The 22,351-nt window shown below is 33.6% G+C and overlaps 1 protein-coding gene across 3 annotated transcripts in view; it reads right to left on the bottom strand.

Moving 5' to 3' along the window:
- PCDH15 (protocadherin related 15) overlaps window positions 1-22,351 on the bottom strand; it is a 1,784,920-nt gene that overhangs the window by 15,502 nt on the left and 1,747,067 nt on the right. For 2 of the 3 annotated variants that reach the window (XM_050805156.1, XM_050805157.1), the window contains 2 exons: window positions 16,103-16,279; window positions 5,200-7,362 (listed from right to left, as the gene is read on the bottom strand). In XM_050805156.1, the coding sequence (XP_050661113.1) occupies window positions 7,140-7,362; window positions 16,103-16,279 (400 nt within the window). In that variant the 3' untranslated portion in view covers window positions 5,200-7,139. Of the gene's footprint in view, window positions 1-3,061; window positions 3,218-4,406; window positions 4,416-5,199; window positions 7,363-16,102; window positions 16,280-22,351 lie in introns of those variants that run through there. The other variant, XM_050805159.1, reaches the window with a different exon arrangement.

The following is a 22,351-nucleotide window of genomic DNA, read 5'->3' as shown; positions in this document are numbered from 1 at the left end:
GCATCTGGACCCTTCTCCCAGGAATGTTGGCTGATAGGTGGTTCTGAATAGTCTCTCATTAGGTTTTACTCTCCAAGCCAAAACAGAATAACATTTATTTTAGTTACTGTTTAATATTTACCCACTTAGCAGGAATGAAATAAAAAAGATATATTCTGAATAGAAATTAAATAGCCATATTGAAAAATTAGGGTGATAGGAAACAAAATAATAAAGCCACAGTTGTTAATGTGTCTTTTGGTAAAGCTACGAACTGTAAGAAACAATTCACACAGGTAGACCTGGAGCATCAAGCCTACTTGAACAACAAAGAAAATGCAGACAATTTGGACTAAATGAGAGCAAACACTTTTACTCTTCGAATCTTGAAAAGTATTTTTCAAATATGGCACGAACAACTGGGCTTGATATTATATACTAGTTGTTTTTATATGCATTTGTTCTTGGTTTCATTTCTCTTGGAAAAACACCCGAAGGATATAACAATATCACATCACTTTGACTAAAAGAAATATATAAATAGATTTCTATTTATAGATTTGTAAATTTTAGGTTCTTAAAATTTAAGAATTTTTAAAAACTAATTTTAAAAACTTTAAAAAAAGGAGAATTTTGAAACTCTTTTCAGTGGGCACAGGTACTATCACAGGGAACACAGTTTTAAGCTCATGCCATCAAAAGGAAATTGGGTGTGGAAGACAAAGCTTTTCTTTTAAAAGTAAGCGAGTCTGTGGCAAAAGGTGAAGATCATTGTATTTACAGTACAACAGCATTTTAATCTATTCTATCGTATCTATTTTCTAATGCTCTTCTATTAAAGTGATATTGTTTACTTACTTATGCCTATGTATCCACAGGTGAGAAACAGAAAACATGTGATAGAAAAAAAGAAGTTTTAACTATAGTTAATTTAAAACAATTCTGAAAATATGAGCAGGAACTTGCTTTAAATAATTAGTATGTATATCAAAAAAATAAAAGGCATGTTTTTATACTTTGTTATTATTCATAAGAATGACATTTAATAATATATTAGATGAAATCAAATGACATTATTTGAATTTCTTTTCACAGAAAATTATATCTAATAAAATCTGTTTACTACATATAGGTAAAATTCACTTCTATTAAACCCGGATGATGCCAATCCAAAAATAAAAATTTTAAATGAGAGTTTAAAAATTGCTTCTATGTCCTAACTCTGTAAAACTGGTTAATGCACACTGACTTTTAAAGTAGATAAATTTTGTTTTGAAGAAAGTAAATATACAACTACTATAAAGACAATTACAAAGTAATTATAGAATTCATATGAAGTTATTACTTTGTGAAGTATTTTTTTCCAAAATGATCTTTGATTTTGTTATTTTTAAAATAAATAATTGATAATAATTCATTTGAAGCGAATTCATTTTCTAGTAACTTATGCTTAGAATTCCTGTAAAAAGTTCTTGGATAGGTTAAACATTTCCTAAAGATACGATAATTACATATGTAGAACTTAAGCTATTTCAATGAATACATATATTACAATTCCAAAATCTAGTGAGTCTACTACAATTGTTCAAGTAAAAATAATCTTAGGTGTTGCTATTTGAAAATTACTACCATCAAATTATACTGATTCCAGATGATGTTATAGTATACCTGTTCTTATTAATTTAAAATGAATATATAATTCATTAATGTCACATATAAACACACTTAACTTTATACATAGTACTTTTTTAGCTTCTAAAGATCTTTGCTTGAGAGAGGTCATTAACATAATCAAATAGAATCAAATCATATTGGCTCAATTCCTACATTCACCAATAATTACAAAAGAAACAATCAGTTTTCAACTTACGAAAAAAGTGAAAGTATATATCTAAAGCATGAACCCTGTATTATGTTGTTATCTTGGAAACAGAATCATGCTTTAACCTATTATAAATTTAGATTATGTGATAAAATAATAGCATTAAGATCAATTTTAACATTCATGACTATCCTAAACAAAACCTTGTATAACATTATTGATATGGTAAGTAACCTCAATACATTTGTTTAAAACCAGTTTTTCCATTACCAGGTCAATTTCATGATTTTTGAGACTTGTTTTATTCCTACTAGTAACTGCTACGAATGTCACATGTAAGAACATGTTATAGTCCTTCTACTCCACCAAATACCAGTTAATAAAAGGTTTTCTGGATTTAATTGTCATATTCAAAATTGTACAATATTTTGGTTGTTTTACATATCATGTCCAAAAGTAGTTATTCTTGAATTTTTAAAATACTGACAAACTGAACATCACCATAAGGAATCCAATTATGAGGGTAGCATCATTATACAAGCAGCTGTAAGGTCTTTTAACAGTTACCAATGTCTTTCAAAAATGTATGATTTTTAAATTGACTACAAATTTCAAATCGTGCAGGAGAAATGTTCAGTAATCACAGCAGTCTGACAGTAATATAGTGAAAAAAGTATTTTCTAAGTAGTTCGGAATTTAATACAGAAATTCTTTATTTTCATGAGATTTTAATTTCTAAATTAGTTTCTTGTAACGTCCTAAAAGTAGTTTCTTAGAAAATACTATGATTTTAAACCATAGAATTTGGTTTTGATTACCAAATAGGGATCGGTTTGGATACCTAATTGGGATTACTATTTTATGATTGTGCTTTATTTCTCTCATCTCCTATGCAAAAATATATTTTCAGAATCTATTTATATATTTATACATATATATACATACGTACTATAGGTATGTAAAAATGCATGACCCTGAGGATTGAGATATTAAATATTATACTCAAGCTATAAATCTGCAATTGTCTCCTGAAGTTGAATTCTACTTTTCTCTTAGCTTTCTTTAATTTCTTGTTTGGTTTTGGCTATTATTTTTCAACCTAACTTTTCTTAGATTCTCGTCTTAACAAATTTTCTCTTTAAAATACCAGAATAAAATAGTCCATGTAGGCATTTCCACATCAGATTGAAATTAAATACTCACCACACAACATTCAGTAAAACCCAACTACTTCTCAGAGTTCCTGAACGGTCTACTTACATTGAGCTGTCTCCAAGTTCTTCATAGAGATGCGCACCTGGTGGAGGCGGCGGCGGCGGCGGGGGCGCTGCCACTGGTGCAGGGGCCGGCGCTGCTGGTTTAGCCGCGGGTAACGCGGCCTGAATTCGTGCAGTCTTTGTGCACTCAGCTTGACGTCTTGGATAAAGTAAGGATGGCTTGTAAAACTCAGTTTAGAAATCATAATGCTTATCAATAAGCTACCTTTTAATAATGGGGTCCAGTTATCAGAGGAACCCACTAAAATTCTTTTACACAAACAATTCCATTTATACACCGATATAATTACATCCCCACAGGGTATCATTTGCATATAATCCCTGCTTTGTTCTTGAAAATAGTTATCTCTTGAATAAGGTGTAGAATTCAGCAGACATATTTACAAATTAAATTAAATGATAATATTAAAAAGAGAAAGCAAAATGTTTATTAAAATGGGATGGATAATTGGTAGTTGTTTAATGAATCTGTTTCATAAGATGAGGCATATTAAAGATAGATAATTTTTATTTATTATTTGTCTAAGTTATTTTATTTGAAATGATTTGAAACATTTTTGACGTTATTTCACAGAGGCGGTACACACATGTACAAGGGAAATTTGGTTAGCTTGTATATCCTTTAAGATTCCTAGTAGTGCCCAGGCCGTGCACCGTGGCTCATGCCTGTAATCCCAGCACTTTGGGAGGCCGAGGCGGATGGATCACTTAAGGTCAGGAGTTTGAGACCAGCCTGACCAACATGGAGAAATCCCATCTCTACTAAAAATACAAAATTAGCTGGGTGTGGTGGCACGTGCTTGTAATCCCAGCTACTCGGGAGGCTGAGGCAGGAGAATCGCTTCAACCCGGGAGGCGGGGGTTGCAGTCACCCGAGATCGCACCATTGCACTCCAGACTGGGCAACAAGAGCAAAAACACCGTCGACATGATAAGATATAAGATAAGATAAGATAAGATGTGAGATAAAATATAAAATAAAATAAAATAAAATAAATAAAGATTCCTAGGAATGCCTGTGAGTCTCATGTTACAGCTACACTGCTGTTTTTGGATTTCCTGGACACCGATTAATTTTTTCCTCAAAACCAAGATGTTACAGGATGGAAGCTATAGGCAAACTACCTTTTTCACATTTACGCAAGTTATGTCCAATTGTCTAAAATCAGCTCTATTCTATATATATATCAAACCAAAAAATAAACTATTATAAATGCAAAACAAAGGAATAATATGTGGTTCTGAGCAGGCTGACTTGATTGATAAAATCTCGGGTTTCTCTTTTCCTATTACATGAAAAGGATGTGTAAAATGTTAATTATACTTACACTTTAAACCTGTTTGGGAAAGCAATGAGTAAGAAAAATAGAAAGCTGCATTAGAAATATTGCATTAATAACATTTTAACATCTGATTTGTTCTAAATAATGAAAAATTTATAGGTTAAATTCATAATGACAGAGTTAATGACAGACTAAGAAAACTAAGCATATCAATTCGAAAGGTGAAAATAGTATTATTATCATTAGAGTTATTAAAGCCATTAAAATATCCATTACAGAAAAATAAAGAAATGAACTACATGGAATAAGAAAACTGGATTGAAATGTAAATATGAGAATTTCAACTCTAGTAGAAAAATGGAATATTAAAGATGACCTGATTTTTATAATTGGCTTCTTGGTCTACCCTGCTTGAAGAATACTACAGGAATGGAGTCAGGTAGCAAGCCCCGGTTATACTCTTGGCTTCACTTTGAAGCTGAAGCTAGAATTGGAAGGTCCTACTCTTGGGTAATAAATTTATGACAGTTTTTACATATTTGCTTTTTAGTTTCCATTCATAGAAAAGTTCAAAGGCATATCATTATATAAAATAATAGCTGTTCATTCTTACCTTATTTGCAAGCAAATATCAAGGGACAATTGTTAGGCTTTAAATATTAGAATTTTACTTTGCTATGTAAGCAGAGAAAAACTCATTTTGTTTAATTATGTTAATCTATAAAAAGCAGTAACATAAATAAATTCATATGGTATTGAGCTGATTATCAAACTAAAGGATAATTAAATAATGCATCTATAAATTATTTAAATATTAAACATCTTAAGTTTTTGTTACATTTCAGATGACCGTGTATACCATCCAGAGTGCTTCAGTTTTGATTATTGCATAGTGTGCCAAATATAAGAATTTTTCTCACTGATTTTATTGCTAGCAGGATATAATAAAGCTCCTTTGGAAAACAGTTAAGTGTAAAAGGATAACTGGTAAGACGGAATGGATTTAACATGATAATTAATAATGGGCTGATGGCTTAAAATTTTAAAATAATTTGTTCAGTATTAATTTTGTTCATCAGCTTTAGATTTAGCATATCAATTGATTGGTTAAGGATACATTAAGCTCCAATATATCAACCCTAATTCTATATTTGCAACTTCACATTGCTTTTGTGGTAAGAAATATTTCTGTAGTTTCAGGTTGGAATTACTTGAAAAGTCATGACCTGCTTGCAAAATATTAAAGGGATGGAGTCATGTGGCAAGCCCTAGTTATACTCTTGGCCTCACTAAGAAACCGAAGGTAGAATTGGAAGGTCCCACTTCTGGGTAATAAATTCATGATACTTGTTTTCATATTTGCTTTTTAGTTTCCATTCATAGCAAAGTTCATGCAGAGCATACTTTTGAATTTCAGATTGGAATTTCTTTACCTTACTGAATTCACAAGAAAATTTTAAGTATTTGAGAACAAAGATGACAGTTTAAGAATACATAAGGACTATTGGCTGGGTGCGGTGGCTCACACCTGTAATCCCAGCACTTTGGGAGGCCGAGGTGGGCAGATCACAAGGTTAGGAGTTGGAGACCAGCCTGACCAACATGGTGAAACCCCATCTCTACTAAAAATACAAAAAGTAGCCGGGTATGGTGGCGCATGCCTGTAATCCCAGCTACTTGGAAGGCTGACACAGGAGAATTGCTTGAACCTGGGAGGCGGAGGTTGCAGTGAGCTGAGATCACACCACTGCACTCCAGCTAGGCAACAGAGCCAGACTAGGGAAAAAAAAAAAAAAGTAAAGAATACATAAAGACTATTTTAGTAGTTCCTCTGTAGGTAGTTTAAATGATGAATAGCAGTTCTACCATTATTTCTTATTGTTTATTACATAAAGTAATTTACATAATTTATTATTCCTGTCTGCTAATTTTTTTTTGTGGCACACTCAGGGCTACTTCTCTTCTTAATCAGCTCCCCAATTTTTTCAAGTCATTGTCAATAGAAATATACTTAAAATGTGTGGCTCTCTATCACAAAGCTTCCTCAGACCTAGTGTCAGACAAAGAATATATTACTAACCTACTTCAAATATGGATGTTTAACTTAGTGATAATTATTTGACTACTGTAGATAAGTTAAATACAATTTTAAAATATGGATATTGTCAATGGATTCACTTGACTGCAGGAATCAGAAAAATTAAGAGCCTGCACAGCCAGAACATGATGTCAAATATTACACTAAAAACTCTGGCAAAGCACCCAGGAAGGAAGAGACCACATCGAAAATTACATCTTATATGCTATGATTTTATAATGCTTTTGCTAACACTGTGATCATTTGCAAAAAGGCACATTTAACAGTTTGGATAAAAAGCTATCATGACAATGTCACGAGGTTATTGACCTTCCCTTGGAGCTGGGCAGAGTGGGTATCTGCATGTGACATTCCATTGCTTTTATCCCAGGATACCTGTTACCTTCTCTCCCGAGTTGGCTCTTAAACAAAAGAAGAGCATAAACAAAGTCACAGGAACTAAGGTGATATTTCTGTTGAAAGAGACCATATCAGACTCACAGGGATATTGGGCCATCAGTGAAAAATGTACTGGGAGTTTGGACTGTTTTCCTTTTGAAGAAAATCATTTGGTACGAGACAGATAAAGCAATCTCAGAGTAGTTGCAGCATCAGTATTTTACAACGCAAAGCCATGTTACCAGACATGGTTTTCCGCAATGACTTCTTAGGAACTATCCATGTTTACCATCCTTGAATACTTACTGTCTGTAGCTGACCAAAACCACCAAGATGGCAGGAATGCAGCAGAGGATGATGATGAAGGCCAGAGCCAACAAGGCCCCTTCTGTGTATCCTAGACTCTCTCCTCTCTTTTTAATGCTGGTCACTGCCTCTGGAGTCCGGATCTCCAGAATGCGTCCTCCTTCTCCATAATACGGCTGAAAGTCTTTATTGATATCAAGCAGTTTGCCATCCAAAAATCTTTATTGTTAAATAAATAGTAAAATTAATGATGCTAGCAGAGAAAGAACATTTTAAAAATAAAATCTCTTTTGGTGAGATCTTTTAAAATTTTCTGTAATTGAAACACAAGCTGAGTCGGAAGTCTCATGAATAATAAGAAAAGCATATATAAAAAGCATGAGCAATAAAGAAGAGTAATTACACATCTGTATATAAATATCAAAAATACTTAAAAACACAGCTCTTACTTGCTATGCTTATAGACTTAAAAAATCTAATTATCAGTATCATTAAGCTTAATATTACTGTGTCAAAATAATTTAACAAGATTTTAGATGGAATAAAGTATAATATCCTAAATTATATACCATAGTTTAACATTATATTTATGCATTTCATTATTTGGGTCCTTAGAATAAGCCTGTAAAGATCGAACATTACAATACTGATTTATTGCAGGCCAAAAAGCTATACAGTTACAAAAACAAATCTGAGGCACCCAACTAAGTTTTCAGACTCAAATTCTGTATTTGTTTGCCATAACGCCATCTTAAATGTAAACATTCTCAAGTTTCAAACCAAAACAATGTTTTATGGTCAAAGGGTGAAGACATTTAAAAAGCCTTTCTGCCTAGGAAAAAAAGACTAAATAAATGATGCAGGTAGTATATCGGTGTTGTAAGAATGACAGGAAGTGGTAGTCAATGCAGTTCCTTCCTCTAAATAATGCAATTCCAACTACGAATCTTGAATTGTGGAAGAGAATCAAGGAATAATTGTTCCTAATCTGATGAGACTGAAAAATTTTGTTATGTATTTAATGTCATAATTAGCAGGTTTTTTTTTTTTTTTTTAATAATTCCTTGGGAACTTTTGAACAGTCCCTTATAAGCTCTACATATTAATGCAACAATTGTGTTTTTAATACAATTAAATAGACCATAAAGGTCAAATGTCTTATTATAGAACATTGGCAAACAAAAATAGTTCAAGAAAAATATAATTAATCATAGTCCCATGATCTACAGACAACTATAATCACTGCTAACATCTTGGTATATTTAAGTATAATTTTTTTTTTTTTGGAGGGGTGGTATTAAATATTTTATATACTTGATTATACTGCATATATAAAGTGCTTATGTTGAAAAATACAGAAAACACAAAAAAAGCAAAAGAAAAAATTAAAATGGTCCTAAATTTCACTATCAAAATATAATCAATGCCATGCTTATACACTTTTTCAGTCTATTTTATGCCCTTTTGAAGCTTTTAATTTTAATATTCTCAGTGACCACACTGATTTTAAATCCCGTTAACACACTGTTCATTGCTTAAAAATATAAGTGCCTGGTATTACATATGAATTCCATCACATATAGAACTCATCAACTAATTCATATCACATATGTGGCAATTAGAATGCTTTTTTGCTTTTTTTTTAAATAGATAATGCTTTTATAGATTAAAAGGGTACTTTTTATAGCAATTTTCCAAGCTCATTGTTACACGTTAAAAGAAAATAAAAACTTAGCCATTTTTATGATTACTAGAAATAGAATAGTAAAACTTTTTGTTTGAATTGTTAATCAGATAAAGGAAGAGATTCTAAATGAGGCGTAGATCAAGAATTGCTTCCCAGGAACTATATTATTAAAACTAGGAAGAATCAGATCCAGAAGAGGATCATTAATTTAAGGGAAGAATATAACCCCTAAAATGTGGAGTTCAGTTGACAGATCAAAATTCTGTTGGATTCCTGGATTTCATATCCAAACTTTCTAAAGTAAGATTTGTTAGTCTTTTACACTACAACAGCCCTATTACTTACTTATTTTCACTTATCAGTGTGATGTCATAAGCAATTTTTTTAGTAGAATAATGGATCACTTTTGAATCCACACCTGATCTAGACTATCTTTCGTCCACTTTGTGTATTTAAAACAACTTGCCTGGGTAAAAATTCTTGAGTCATAACATTATCCCTTACAAAACAGTGAATTTGGTTCCCTTGCCTTTTGTCATTTTATCATGCAAATGACATACGCAGGGCTTACCTAATTTTTGTTCCTTTATGAGTAAGATATTTTTATATCTGTTTCAGTGATTTTTAAACATATTCAGTATTCAGATACTATTCAAAGAAACATGGCTACCTTTTCATTGATTTTTGCCTGTAATATAATAAACTATTTAATTCTTTTTTTTTTGATTTTTTGCTTCTGTTATACATACTACAATTTTAACCTCAGAAATAACTATTATCAGGTTGTATTTTAATTGTCCTATAAATATATTTTGATCTCTTTGATTACTTATATCTTTTTTCCTTTTTCTTAATATTGCATAAGCTTTCAATGGATACACTTCATGTTGCCAATTTAGTTTTCACATGTCTTCTCATTTCAGGAAAGATTGAATCCAGGTGCTCAGTTGATTTTAGAAGATAAAATTTAATTTATAAATTAGGCACAGTAAGATATTAACAGCAATAACGAATAACAAAGATAGAACAATTATAGAACTATAGTGTAATAAAAGTTATGCAAATGTGGTTTCTGTCTGTCTCTGTCAATATCTTATTGTATTATACCACTGGTAACTGAATCTGAAGAAAGCAAAACCACAGAAGAGGGTTAACTACTATACTCCAGTTGGACTGAGGGGAAGGCACTTGATTAAAGACTGCCACCATGTAGGAAAGAGTCAATTCTCACAAGAGAAGGTGAAGTTCTTTTACCAGAAACAGGAGAAGGATTCAGACTGTGTAAAACACACACACCATTTCACCAATCCATACCATTCTGTTTTCTACTAAAAATGTTAAACTGTTTTCCAATGGTTTCTGTAGGAGAAAACTTCCAGAGTTATATATTCTCCCTCTGGGTCATTAGGTTGTTATTTCCTGATTTTCCATATTTATCTTGTTTGCTGATCCTGTTTATCCACTGCTTACTTATCTTAAAAAATAGATAGATCTATCCAAATCCAGCATCAACACAGAAACGTGGTTTTTTTCTCGTCATTTTTATCTCAGTGTACTCAGTTACTGTATGCAAACCTTTTGTAATTCTAAGGGCAAGGTATACAGGTCCCTTCCCAGGATGTAGCCAACATGAATTGATTACTGTTATGTTATCCTGAGATGAGATAAGTTGCTAAACTAATGTCATGTCTTATTATTTTCTCAAGCACATGCAAACATGTATTTCTTCCTCCATTGGTGGATATGGGGCTAATGTTGTGTTACTCAGCATACAATATATAATCAATTGTCCACCCTGCATGTCACCTTCATGACTGATTACCTTGATGATGCTGATTTTGATACTGCAATGTACATATGAATGTAGAAATAAGTAAAGGAGGAGCAGGAGATTGTACTCCATATAGTAGAGGGACAACTGCCTATTTGCTTTGTAGGTACACAATTTAGGCTTACAGAGTGGGCAATGGTTAACATATCTACCCACATTCATTGCACTGCGTAAGATTGTTCTGCTTAATCAAGAAAATCGTGGTTAGATCATCAACTATTTTCTTTTCACAGTTCCATAACTGTTTAACTAGATTCTAATAATTAGCATTCCATTGATTTGGATTTTCAGTGTTTTGAATTTTTACGTGTATTTTTTTTTTTACTTAGAACATGGAAAGATGCTTTATCAGAGTTTGGTAATCAGATACTGTTTAAGGTCTAAGTGTGTTTTTAAACATTGTGGTTTTAAAGGCAGTGTATAGAGTCTAGAGTCTTTTTCTGCCTTCTCCATCTTTCTCTTACTATTTGGACATACTATTTTTAAATAGGCTGGATATAAGACAGATACACAAGCTAAAATGTATTTGCTTATTTTTAAATTTTAATTAAACTATATTTTAAAGTAATATGTTCTGTTTTGTGTAGAATGCAGAAAACCACAAGAGAATATGGCTATTAACAGCAACAACAAAATGACAAAAAATGCCAGGTAATACTAAAATCATAAATTTCCTTGAGCTGAATTCAAAATGTGAGCCAAAAAAACCCCCAAATTCTACTGAGTGACAATTAGGATAATTTCAAGGTGAGATGAGACCATATACATTGTTTCACCTTTGGCAGAACAGGTTAAAAGTGGCCGCCCTAGGCTGGGCACAGTGGCTTATGCCTGTAATCTCAACACATTGGGAGGCTGAGGTGGGAGGATTACTTGAGCTCAGGAGTTTGACACCCGGCTGGGCAATAAAGTGAGACTGTGTCTCTACAAAACAAAACAAAACAGCGAAAATTGTAATAAATAAGGTTAGCATTATAGATACCCACAAACACAAGGGGAGTCTCCACTCATTCAAAAACTTGTTTGCATAGATTTCTTTAAGATAGATTGGGGGACAAGGCAGGACACAGGAGAATATTCCTTCATGGTATAAGAATAAGAAAAAAATCAGCTAAGACTGGTGCACAGGCAGAAACTCTTATGCAATTCCCCAGACCTTTATGTCATATGAAAGAAGGACGGTAAGTATTATAGGGAAGAGGAGTAAGTGTGCCCATTCCTGGTGCTCAGGCAAAGGTCTACTGCTTCTGGAAAAGAGGTATAAGCAAAAATCCTCTACCCCTGGGGGAGGAACTGGAAGTCCTCTTAGGCCTAAGATCCTGTACCACTACAAAGTAGAGGTCTACTGTGGATTGAGAAGGGGCAGAAAATTCTCTAGCACCCAAGATCCCCATAAATGTGAAGCAGAGGATGGCTGCCATGATGCCATAAGAAAGAGGGGGAAAAAAACTTGAGAAAGCCCACACCAGGGCTTACACATGCAGGCTGTACAAGGAGAACAGAGGAACCCCTATTCCATGCTCCATCTCTTCCTTATAAGAGTGGAACGCAGCAACAAGGAGGAGCAGTTAACCTTGTGGGACAGATCAGAGTGTGGACAGAACCTCTTCTGTGGCACAAGCATGTAGAGAACACTGAGAACTGAGGACTGAGTAAGAAGACTGAGAAAATCTTACAGCATGCAGTCTCTATTCTAAGAATGAATTGATACCATTCCACCAATAGAAGAATTGGAAGCTTTTGGCACAGTGGAAGTAATAATTGCAACAGCAAAATCCAAATAATTCCTGAATAGCTTTACTCAACAGAGTAAATGCCTGTAATGTCCATTTACAGGCGTAAACTCTATTTACCTCACTCCTTACTGTTCTTCCATACCATGTCTGGCATTCAACCAAGTAGGACACAAAAAGGCTACAAAATATAAAACAACCATTTTCAAGAAATGAAGTAACAGAGCCAGATAGAGATAACCCAGATATTGGAACTATCAGACAGGAACTTTGATTGAAACACATTACAGAATAGCAGAAAGCACAAATATGCCTGACGCGATGGAGAAATTCAGTAGAGTGGTGGAAATAAGAAATAACCTAATAGAAATGCTAGAAATATCTTTCTGAAAAGATAACAAGATGAAGAATTTCTTCAGTGTGCTCATCAATAGGCTAACACAGATGAATCAGTGAATTTAGAAATAGGGCAGTAAATATTATTCACACTAAAATACAAAGAAAAAACTGTGTGTGTATATGTGTGGGGGAGGGGAGCAGAGTCAGAACAGAAAAAAAGTTATGAGAAAAAGCAAATTATAATTGGAATCCCAGAAAAGGAATAAAGGGAAAATGGGCATAAGAAACATTAGAAAAAATGTCTGAGAATATTCCAGAAATAAAAAAGCAAAAAACTCAAAATAAAACCAACCAAAAATGCAGCTCCAAAGAGTTGAGAACTACAAGGATAAAAAAGCAGGATAAGAGTAATATATAATTATTGCAGAAATCTAAGCAATTCAGGTAACCAAAAATAAAAAAATAAAATACCAATAAGCTTGCCAAACAAGTTATTAACATGTCACTAAAAGTCATTCCAGTCCTCTCTATGCATTTATGAGCTTTGTTATTTTTGATTGTCAAAATCTTTTTTTCAAATCAAAGTAAGTTCCCAGGACAAATTGTTATTATTATGATTTCTAATCCTTTGACCTGAGAACTCCAATATCCTCAGAAGCTTAGATTTTAAGATGAAAGGAAATTGAGAGAATACTTCCATTGACCTGAACAGGCATCTTAAGGTTCTAGTACATTTATTCAGCGTTAAAAACTAAATAATCAATAACTCTCACAACTACAGAATAGATACTAATACTTAGGCATTATCAACCTTGGAACACACACACTATACACACACACACACACGTATATGTATGTGTATACAATTTTATTATAAAATCTTTCAAGAAACAATTCTAGAGTTTCGAATAGACCAGTGACTCTAAGTTTATTGTAATACTTCAAGGTGAAGACTGCTAAGGCAAAATTTTCATATTTCATAGCTATTCTATCTTTTCTTCAATATAAAAATTTATTTTATGATTTATATATATTCTCTGTTTTTTCCTTGCCTGCTGGCTATGATAGTTATTTTATTGAATTTAGATGTTTACTGTCCATAATATAATTTGGGTTTGGGAAAACTTATTTAGAATTAAAGGTGTTGATCTTGTATTTCATGGTGTCAGTTGAAACCCAAGTGGCTTTTTTCCCCCAAATATTTAATCACTAGGAGGTTTGCCAGTTAAATTCGAATTCTAATCACCATTATTTTACTCTTTAAAGTTAGCCCAAATATAATACATATTTTTATATTCAGGTAAAAACACGCTAAACTCAATCAATCATGAAATTTAAAAACAAAACTAATGTATGCAAAAACCAGAGAATGCAGGTAGATTCACATAAAAAAGAAATGTGTTAATTTTCTGACAATTAATGGAAAGAATATATGAATTACTTTGAAAGTTTATCCCTAAATCAACTTTTTAAATTAATAAAACTTACAAAAAATTGGCTTGGCCGGGCGCGGTGGCTCAAGCCTGTAATCCCAGCACTTTGGGAGGCCGAGGCGGGCGGATCACAAGGTCAGGAGATCGAGACCACAGTGAAACCCCGTCTCTACTAAAAATACAAAAAATTAGCCGGGCGCGGTGGCGGGCGCCTGTAGTCCTAGCTACTCAGGACGCTGAGGCAGGAGAATGGCGTGAACCCAGGAGGTGGAGCTTGCAGTGAGCCGAGATCGCGCCACTGCACTCCAGCCTGGACAACAGGGTGAGACTCCGTCTTAAAAAAAAAAAAAAAAAAAAAAAAAAAAAAAAAAAAAATTGGCTTGGTAGATCTAAATGTTGCTTCATTTTGGTGGTGAGTATAAAGCCAGAGTGAGAGCTATTACTTCATTCATCTATATTTCCTCCACAATTAGTGTCCTCTTTTGTACATGGCCCAAATATCCATTAAAAATGAATTGATGAGGCCGGGCGCAGTGGCTCACGCCTGTAATCCCAGCACTTTGGGAGGCCGAGGCGGGCGAATCACGAGGTCAGAAGATCGAGACCATCCTGGCTAACATGGTGAAACCCTGTCTCTACTAAAAATACAAAAAAATTAGCTGGGCATGGTGGTGGGGGCCTGTAGTCCCAGCTAGTCGGGAGGCTGAGGCAGGAGAATGGCGTGAACCCGGGAGGCGGAGCTTGCAGTGAGCTGAGATCGTGCCACTGCACTCCAGACTGGGCGACAGAGTGAGACTCTGTCTCCAAAAAAAAAAAAAAAGAAAAAAAAGAAAAAAAAAATGATGAGTAACATATTAAATAACTGTTTTTTAAAAAATTTTGGCTGATATTAAATCGTTATTTTATTATTGCCAAAATAGAAGTGATGAAATTTTGTTGATGAACACATTTAAAAATAAAACTAAATTTAGAATTTATTAATTTTAATAAAAATTGAATAAATAGGTATTTACAAAATAAATAAATCTACATACACATAATATAGATATATTTGTAAATGTGTATATGGATATATTTATATGCTGTTTAAAAAGTATAGACAAAGAAAAACTAAATTATGATGTTTCACTTATAGAGTTTGGCATGACTGTATATACAGGCACATATAAGCTATTATGATTGTATATCAATATATATTTTTAACTAAAAATGTTTCATTTAGATAGAATTTCATTCCAAGACCCTGTTGGACACTAGGTGTCACTAGAGTAAAGAAAAATCTGTTAACAATTTTTTTTTTTTTTTTAAGTATTCAAGTGTGCTTGAATAACATCCAAAGAAAGTAAGTAGCAGGATTTTAAGATTGTGCATTTTATTTATTTTTAGGATTTATAACTCAAATATTTAAGTTCATGCTAGGATAAATTTCACATACAGCATTAACTTAAATGGGAATGATTATCCCACCTGCTCTCCACCTCTAAGTTAAAGAAAAAAACAGATACTGGCTTTTGCTGATTTAGTAGACCTGTAAGAAAGCTGGATTTCTTCTTAAAATGCAAGCAGATGAAAATCATTGCAGAAAAACTGCCACTTTAAGAATCTGTGCTTTCCTCACAAATAGCCAGCGCCCTTGAGCAAGAGTGCAGAGCTGGCAGCAGGTGACTTCAAGGAACTGTTCCTTGTTCATAAGTACAACAGGTCATTTGATGCCTATAAAGAAAATGGGCCCTCTGAAGTCACTGTAGCCCACACCTAGACCTGAAAACTTTTAGGCATGAGAACCCTAGGTATTGTTTCAGTTTCTTCGCTTACACTTCACTTTCAACAACTATTTGGTGGGTTTTAAACGTTAAGTATTTATAACCTCAAATCAGAAGCATCTATGGTTGCTATTGTAACCAAAGAGCTGTTACAGATAACACAAAACACTTACTTAAAAAGCTCATTTCTATCGATGGCTCTGTTGGTTTGGGGGTCGATTGCATAGACAGTCAAGTCACATTTGGTGTAATCTTCTAGGGAAAAGGCATCTCCATGTCGGCGAGCACCAATGGACTCCACTACAACCTTGGCACCAGGAATTTGATCCTGAACATAGCGATCCAAGATCCTATAAATCAAGCGAAGTACAAACATGACAGTCCAATGGGCTTTCTGGGGAAAAAAAAAATTACTCTCAATTTGAAAAGACATTTAGTAAATGAAAAATGATGACAGCCTGGTTTTTGTTAATGTTTACTGAACATAAACCCTTGAAAAACATTCTCTATATTTTTTCAGCATTTAGCTCCCAATGATGCTAGAAGCTGAATAAGGTAGAAAAGGTCACCAACCATGTCCTATTTAACTTTAAGCTTTTTGAATTTATGATACCATTTGAGCTTTTACATGGCTCATGGGAAATGCCAAATATGCTGTACAAATAAAGCTGTCTATACTTTATAGGAGACATGGGGTCTTAGAACCCTTGACTTCACATGGTTGGTGTCATAAATTACATCTCCCACTAGAGTCTGTGACACATGACACGAAGCTATATGCTAAGACGCAGGACTAGGATGCCTGTTTTCCCAAAGGTATAAAAATCCTTGCAGAATCACAGCAATGGGAGAATGTGGAGATATTTTGCAATGGAAGGATAACCACGTTAAGATAAAAATATGGCATGCAAATCTCAGACACTATTTAGGTGAATAAAAACAACATATACTATCTAGTATAAATTACTGATATTCAATTTAAAAAGCAGAGACAATGTTAATCAATAAATAATTTTCCCATCGCATTACTGGATTTTAATTGAAAGTATGAATTATTACCATTTCACAAATGTCCCATTCCTTATTAAAAACTTTATATTATTAATCCAAGTATATAAACATTAAGAACATATAATTCACTATTTATAGATGTTTAAATTTAAATAACTTAATTTTAATTACTATATATGATAAACATTCTAAAATTTATAGACTCTATGCTCTTTTTTGAGTCTATACTTGGAGGTTTTTTTGGGGGAGAATGGCAATATATTCTCAAATTCTTTTATACATCAGAAAATAACTTTTCCTTCTAATGCCACAATTGTCATATTTCTTGCTCTATTGAAAGTATATTGCCTTAAGAGTCTTGCATGTGCTTGGTTTGTCCTTGTTACTAGAATGATGAGGTTATAAACTTTGGAGGAAATGGCTCTACCAGTGCATGGCCAGGAGACACTACCAATAACAGTGAAATGTTGGTTTGTTTGCTTGTTTTTAAATGTTTGTAACCCAGCACTGTTGAAATCTGTCTTATTGAAGATTCGTCACCACACCACGCCCACTGGTCTCTCGGCTTTGCAATTTCTTTTCTGATGATATTCTTGAAGTAGACTAAAGAAAAGATGATGTGGGAAAAAGGAGGAGGAACAAATTCACTTGGCAAATACCAGTTAATAGTTGAATGCCTGTAATTCCAGTTACTTGGGAGATGAGACAGAAGAATCGCTTGAAGCTGGGAGGCAGAGGTTGCAGTGACTCCAGCCTGGGCAACAGAGCAAGATTCTATCTCAAAAAAAAAAAAAAAAAAAACCAAACTGGAAACCTGAAGATAATGGATGTACTCAGAGACATAGTCTAACATCATTTGGACTGTGCTTTTCGGATTTTTTTTCCTGAGAGATTTATGCCATTTAACAAAAATAAGGGGCCTCGGAGTCAAACCATATTATACTCTTGACATTTTGTAGGAGGCACAAACAATAATGATATAATATTGAGGAGCACAGAGGTTTGGCTTCAGTTTTGATTTCCTTTGCTTATCAATTGCATAACCTTAGACAAGTAATCTTAAGCTCTCAAAGTCTCAGGTTTTTTTGTTTGTTTGTTTGTTGAGATGGAATCTCATTCTGTCACCCAGGCTGGAGTGCAATGGGGCAATCTTGGCTAACTGCAACCTCCACCTCCTGGGTTCAAGGGATTCTCCTGTTTCATGCCTGGATTACAGGCAGGCACCACCACACCTGGCTAATTTTTGTATTTTTTAGTAGAGACAGTGTTTCACCATGTTGGTCAGGCTGGTCTCAAATTCCTGACCTCAAGTGATCTGCCCGCCTCGGCCTTTCAAAGTGCTGGGATTACAGGTATGAGCATCATATCTGGCCATCTCTGTTTCCTTAAATAGAAAACAAGTAAATAATGTACCACATGGGGTTGAATGTGCATTCAATGAAATAAAGCTTTTACACAGTTCCTAGCACACAGTAACTATTCTATAAAATGAATATTATTTTTATTAATTTGACTTAAATATTTCCATTAATAAGCTTCTTCCTTGTCTCAAATTCATTCAAGACCTTTAACTAATTTGTGGAATTAATAGGAAAGTATATTTTTTCACTAGTATAATCAGTTCACAAATCAAAACACAAACAGGAGTACACAGTTAAATACAATGCAATAGGTGGCTGTCTCAATACTTTGTTCTAACGATTTATGCCTTCTCTGGTGCATTTTGGCATTGATTTGACATATTCCAAGGAAATCCTTCTTATATGCATAGATTAATTGTGTGCCATCCGACAGTGAAGAAACAGATCTATTGTGCTTGGGTTCTTTTCTATTTCTCAGTGCAATACTGCAGACTCATGTCACTAAAAAAATTAGATGTGGAGGGGGAGGGGGGAGGGATTGCATTGGGATTTATACCTGATGTAAATGACAAGTTGATGGGTGCTGACGAGTTGATGGGTGCAGCACACCAACATGGCACAAGTATACATATGTAACAAACCTGCACGTTGTGCACATGTACCCTAGAACTTAAAGTATAATAATAAAAAAGAAAGAAAGAAAGAAAATGTGGCACATATACACCATGGAATACTATGCAGCCATAAAAAAGAATGAATTCATGTCCTTTGCAGGGACATGGATGAAGCTGGAAACCATCATTATGAGCAAACTATAGCAAGGACAGAAAACCAAACACCGCATGTTTTCCCTCATAGGTGGGAATTGAACATAAGAACACTTGGACACAGGATAGGAAACATCACACACTGAGGCCTGTTGTGGAGTGAGGGGATGGGGGAGGGATAGCATTAGGAGATATACCTAATGTAAATGACAAGTTAATGGGTGCAGCACACCAACATGGCACATGTATACATATGTAACAAACACGTGCACATAAAAAAAAAATTAAATGTGGAATAAAATATAACTGTACTAATATCTTCATGGTAGCAGGGAACAATGAAAAAAATAAATCTAAAAACAAATTATGTCATTTAAAACATGCAATAATGTCTTCACCTTGAGCACTTTTTTGTTAAACTTTTAAAGATCTTTTGGGATAAAGTCTACCTTATGATAAAAAGAGATATAGCCTAATCTTAACTACTTCTGTATCTTTTTCTTGTAAATTTATGTAAAACTAAATTTAATACTTTTAAATGAGAACACATTTTGTAAAAATCTATCTTTTCACTTTTTGTCTGTATCTATATACTAAATATTTTCTATATCTATATTCATTACCTATATGTACATAGATTTCCTTACATATATACCTATAGCCCCCCACACAAAGAAAAAGATATTTGCAATGATGTTTATCTAACCCGTAATATTTGTATCATACACACATATATCAAGAAAGATGTCCACAGTGATGTTTATATAATGTTAATAAGGCTTAGAGCTGGATGTTATGATTTTGAGTTTACCTTTTATAACTTTCTTCTTCATATATTATATTGCTTAAATTTCTTTATAATGGGAATAAAAGAACAATAGAATTATATTTTAAAAAATACATTTAACTCCCTATTTCCTCTCTAACTTCATGGTAAAATTCTTCATATAAATCTATATTTTCTAGTTTAAAAATGTAAAAAGTTAAATTGGATTCAGGACTGTGTCATAAAATCATAGCAAAACTCAGGCAAGTGTTAAGTAGGAAAATTTTCATTTATTCATTCCTTCAAAAGATGTTTATTGAATGCCTATCCTGGGCCAGATGCCATTCCATACACGTGGGATATATCAGTGAACAAAATACGATCTTTTGATGTACAAAAATCCACTCAAAATGGATTAAAAGCTTAAACATAAGACATGAAACTGTAAAACTAATAGTAGAAAATATTGGGAAAAGACTTCAGGACATTGGTGTGGGCAAAGATTTTGTAAGACTCCAAAGAAATATGAATTTTCCAATGAAAGCAAAAATAGGCAAATGGGATTACATTAGGCAGAAAAGCTTTTACACAGAAAATGAAACAATTGACAAAGTGAAGAGACAACCTACAGAATAAGAGAAAATATTTGCAAACTATCTAATCAACAAGAGATTAATAACCAGAATATATAAAGAACTCAACTGATAAAGACCAAATAATCCAATTTAAAAATGGGCCAAAGCCATCAGAGAAATGCAAACCAAAACCACAATGAGATACCATCTCACACCAGTTAGAATGGCAATCATTAAAAAGTCAGGAAACAACAGGTGCTGGAGAGGATGTGGAGAAATAGGAACACTTTTACACTGTTGGTGGGACTGTAAACTAGTTCAACCATTGTGGAAAACAGTATGGCGATTCCTCAAGGATCTAGAACTAGAAATACCATATGACCCAGTCATCCCATTACTGGGTATATACCCAAAGGATTATAAATCATGCTGCTATAAAGACACATGCACACGTATGTTCATTGCGGCACTATTCACAATAGCAAAGACTTGGAATCAACCCAAATGTCCATCAGTGACAGACTGGATTAAGAAAATGTGGCACATATACACCATGGAATACTATGCAGCCATAAAAAAGGATGAGTTTGTGTCCTTTATAGGGACATGGATGCAGCTGGAAACCATCATTCTCAGCAAACTATCGCAAGAACAGAAAACCAAACACCGCATGTTCTCACTCATAGGTGGGAATTGAACAATGAGATCACTCGGACTCTGGAAGGGGAACATCACACACCAGGGCCTATTATGGGGAGGGGGGGGGGGGGGATGGCATTGGGATTTATACCTGATGGAAATGACAAGTTGATGGGTGCAGCACACCAACATGGCACAAGTATACATATGTAACAAACCTGCACGTTGTGCACATGTACCCTAGAACTTAAAGTATAATAAAAATAAAATAAAATAAATAAAAATGGGCCAAAGATGTGAATAGACAATTCTCAAAAGAATATATACAAATAGCCAATAGGCATATGAAAAAATGCTCAACATCACCAATCATCAAGGCAATGAAAATCAAAATCACAATGAAATATTATGTCATCCCAACAGGATGACATTTATCAAAATGTCATCCTATTATCATTTATTATGATAAATGACTATTATCAAAAAAACAAACAAAAAAATCACAAATGCTGGTAAGGATATGGATAAGGAGGAAGATTTATACACTATTGGGGGGAATGTAAAGTAGTACAGCCATTATGGAAAACAGTATGGAGGCTCCTCAAAAAATTAAAAATAGAACTATAAAATGATTCAGTAATCCTACTGCTAGGTATACATCCAAAAGAAAGAAAATCAATATATTGAAGACATATCTGCATGCCTATGTTTATCACAGAACTATTCACAGTAGCCAAGATATGGAATCAACCAAAATGTTTATCAACAGATAAGTGAATAAAGCAAATGTGGTACATATTATTTGGCCATAAAAAAGAGCGAAGTCCTGTCATTTGCAGAAACATGGATAAAATTGAAGGTTATTATGTAAAGTGAAATAAGCCAGGCACAGAAGAAATAAATCACATATTCTGATTCATATGTGAGAGCTAAAAAATGGATCTCATGGAGGTAGAGAGTAGAATGGTGCTTACCAGAGGCTGAGAAGGGGAGGAAGATTGGGATAATGATAAGATGGTTAATAGATACAAAATTACAGATAGAGAAAATAAATAAGTTATAGTATTCAACAGTATGGCAGGTAATTTATAGTTAAAAAAATTTATTGTATATTTCAAAATAGCTACATAAGAAGAATTGTGATGGTCTCAATACAAAGAAAAATGTTGGAGTTGATGGATATTCCAATTACCCTGATTTATCATTACACATTATATATATGAATCCAAATATCACATATATCCCAAAAATACGCACAACTAGGTTATATCAATAGTGTATGTATACACACACACAAACACAC

This window comes from Macaca thibetana, chromosome 9 (assembly GCF_024542745.1).
Source record: "Macaca thibetana thibetana isolate TM-01 chromosome 9, ASM2454274v1, whole genome shotgun sequence".
NCBI lineage: Eukaryota > Metazoa > Chordata > Mammalia > Primates > Cercopithecidae > Macaca > Macaca thibetana.
The sequence above is the reverse complement of the archived record's forward strand: the minus strand, read 5'-3'. Positions and strand labels throughout refer to the sequence as shown.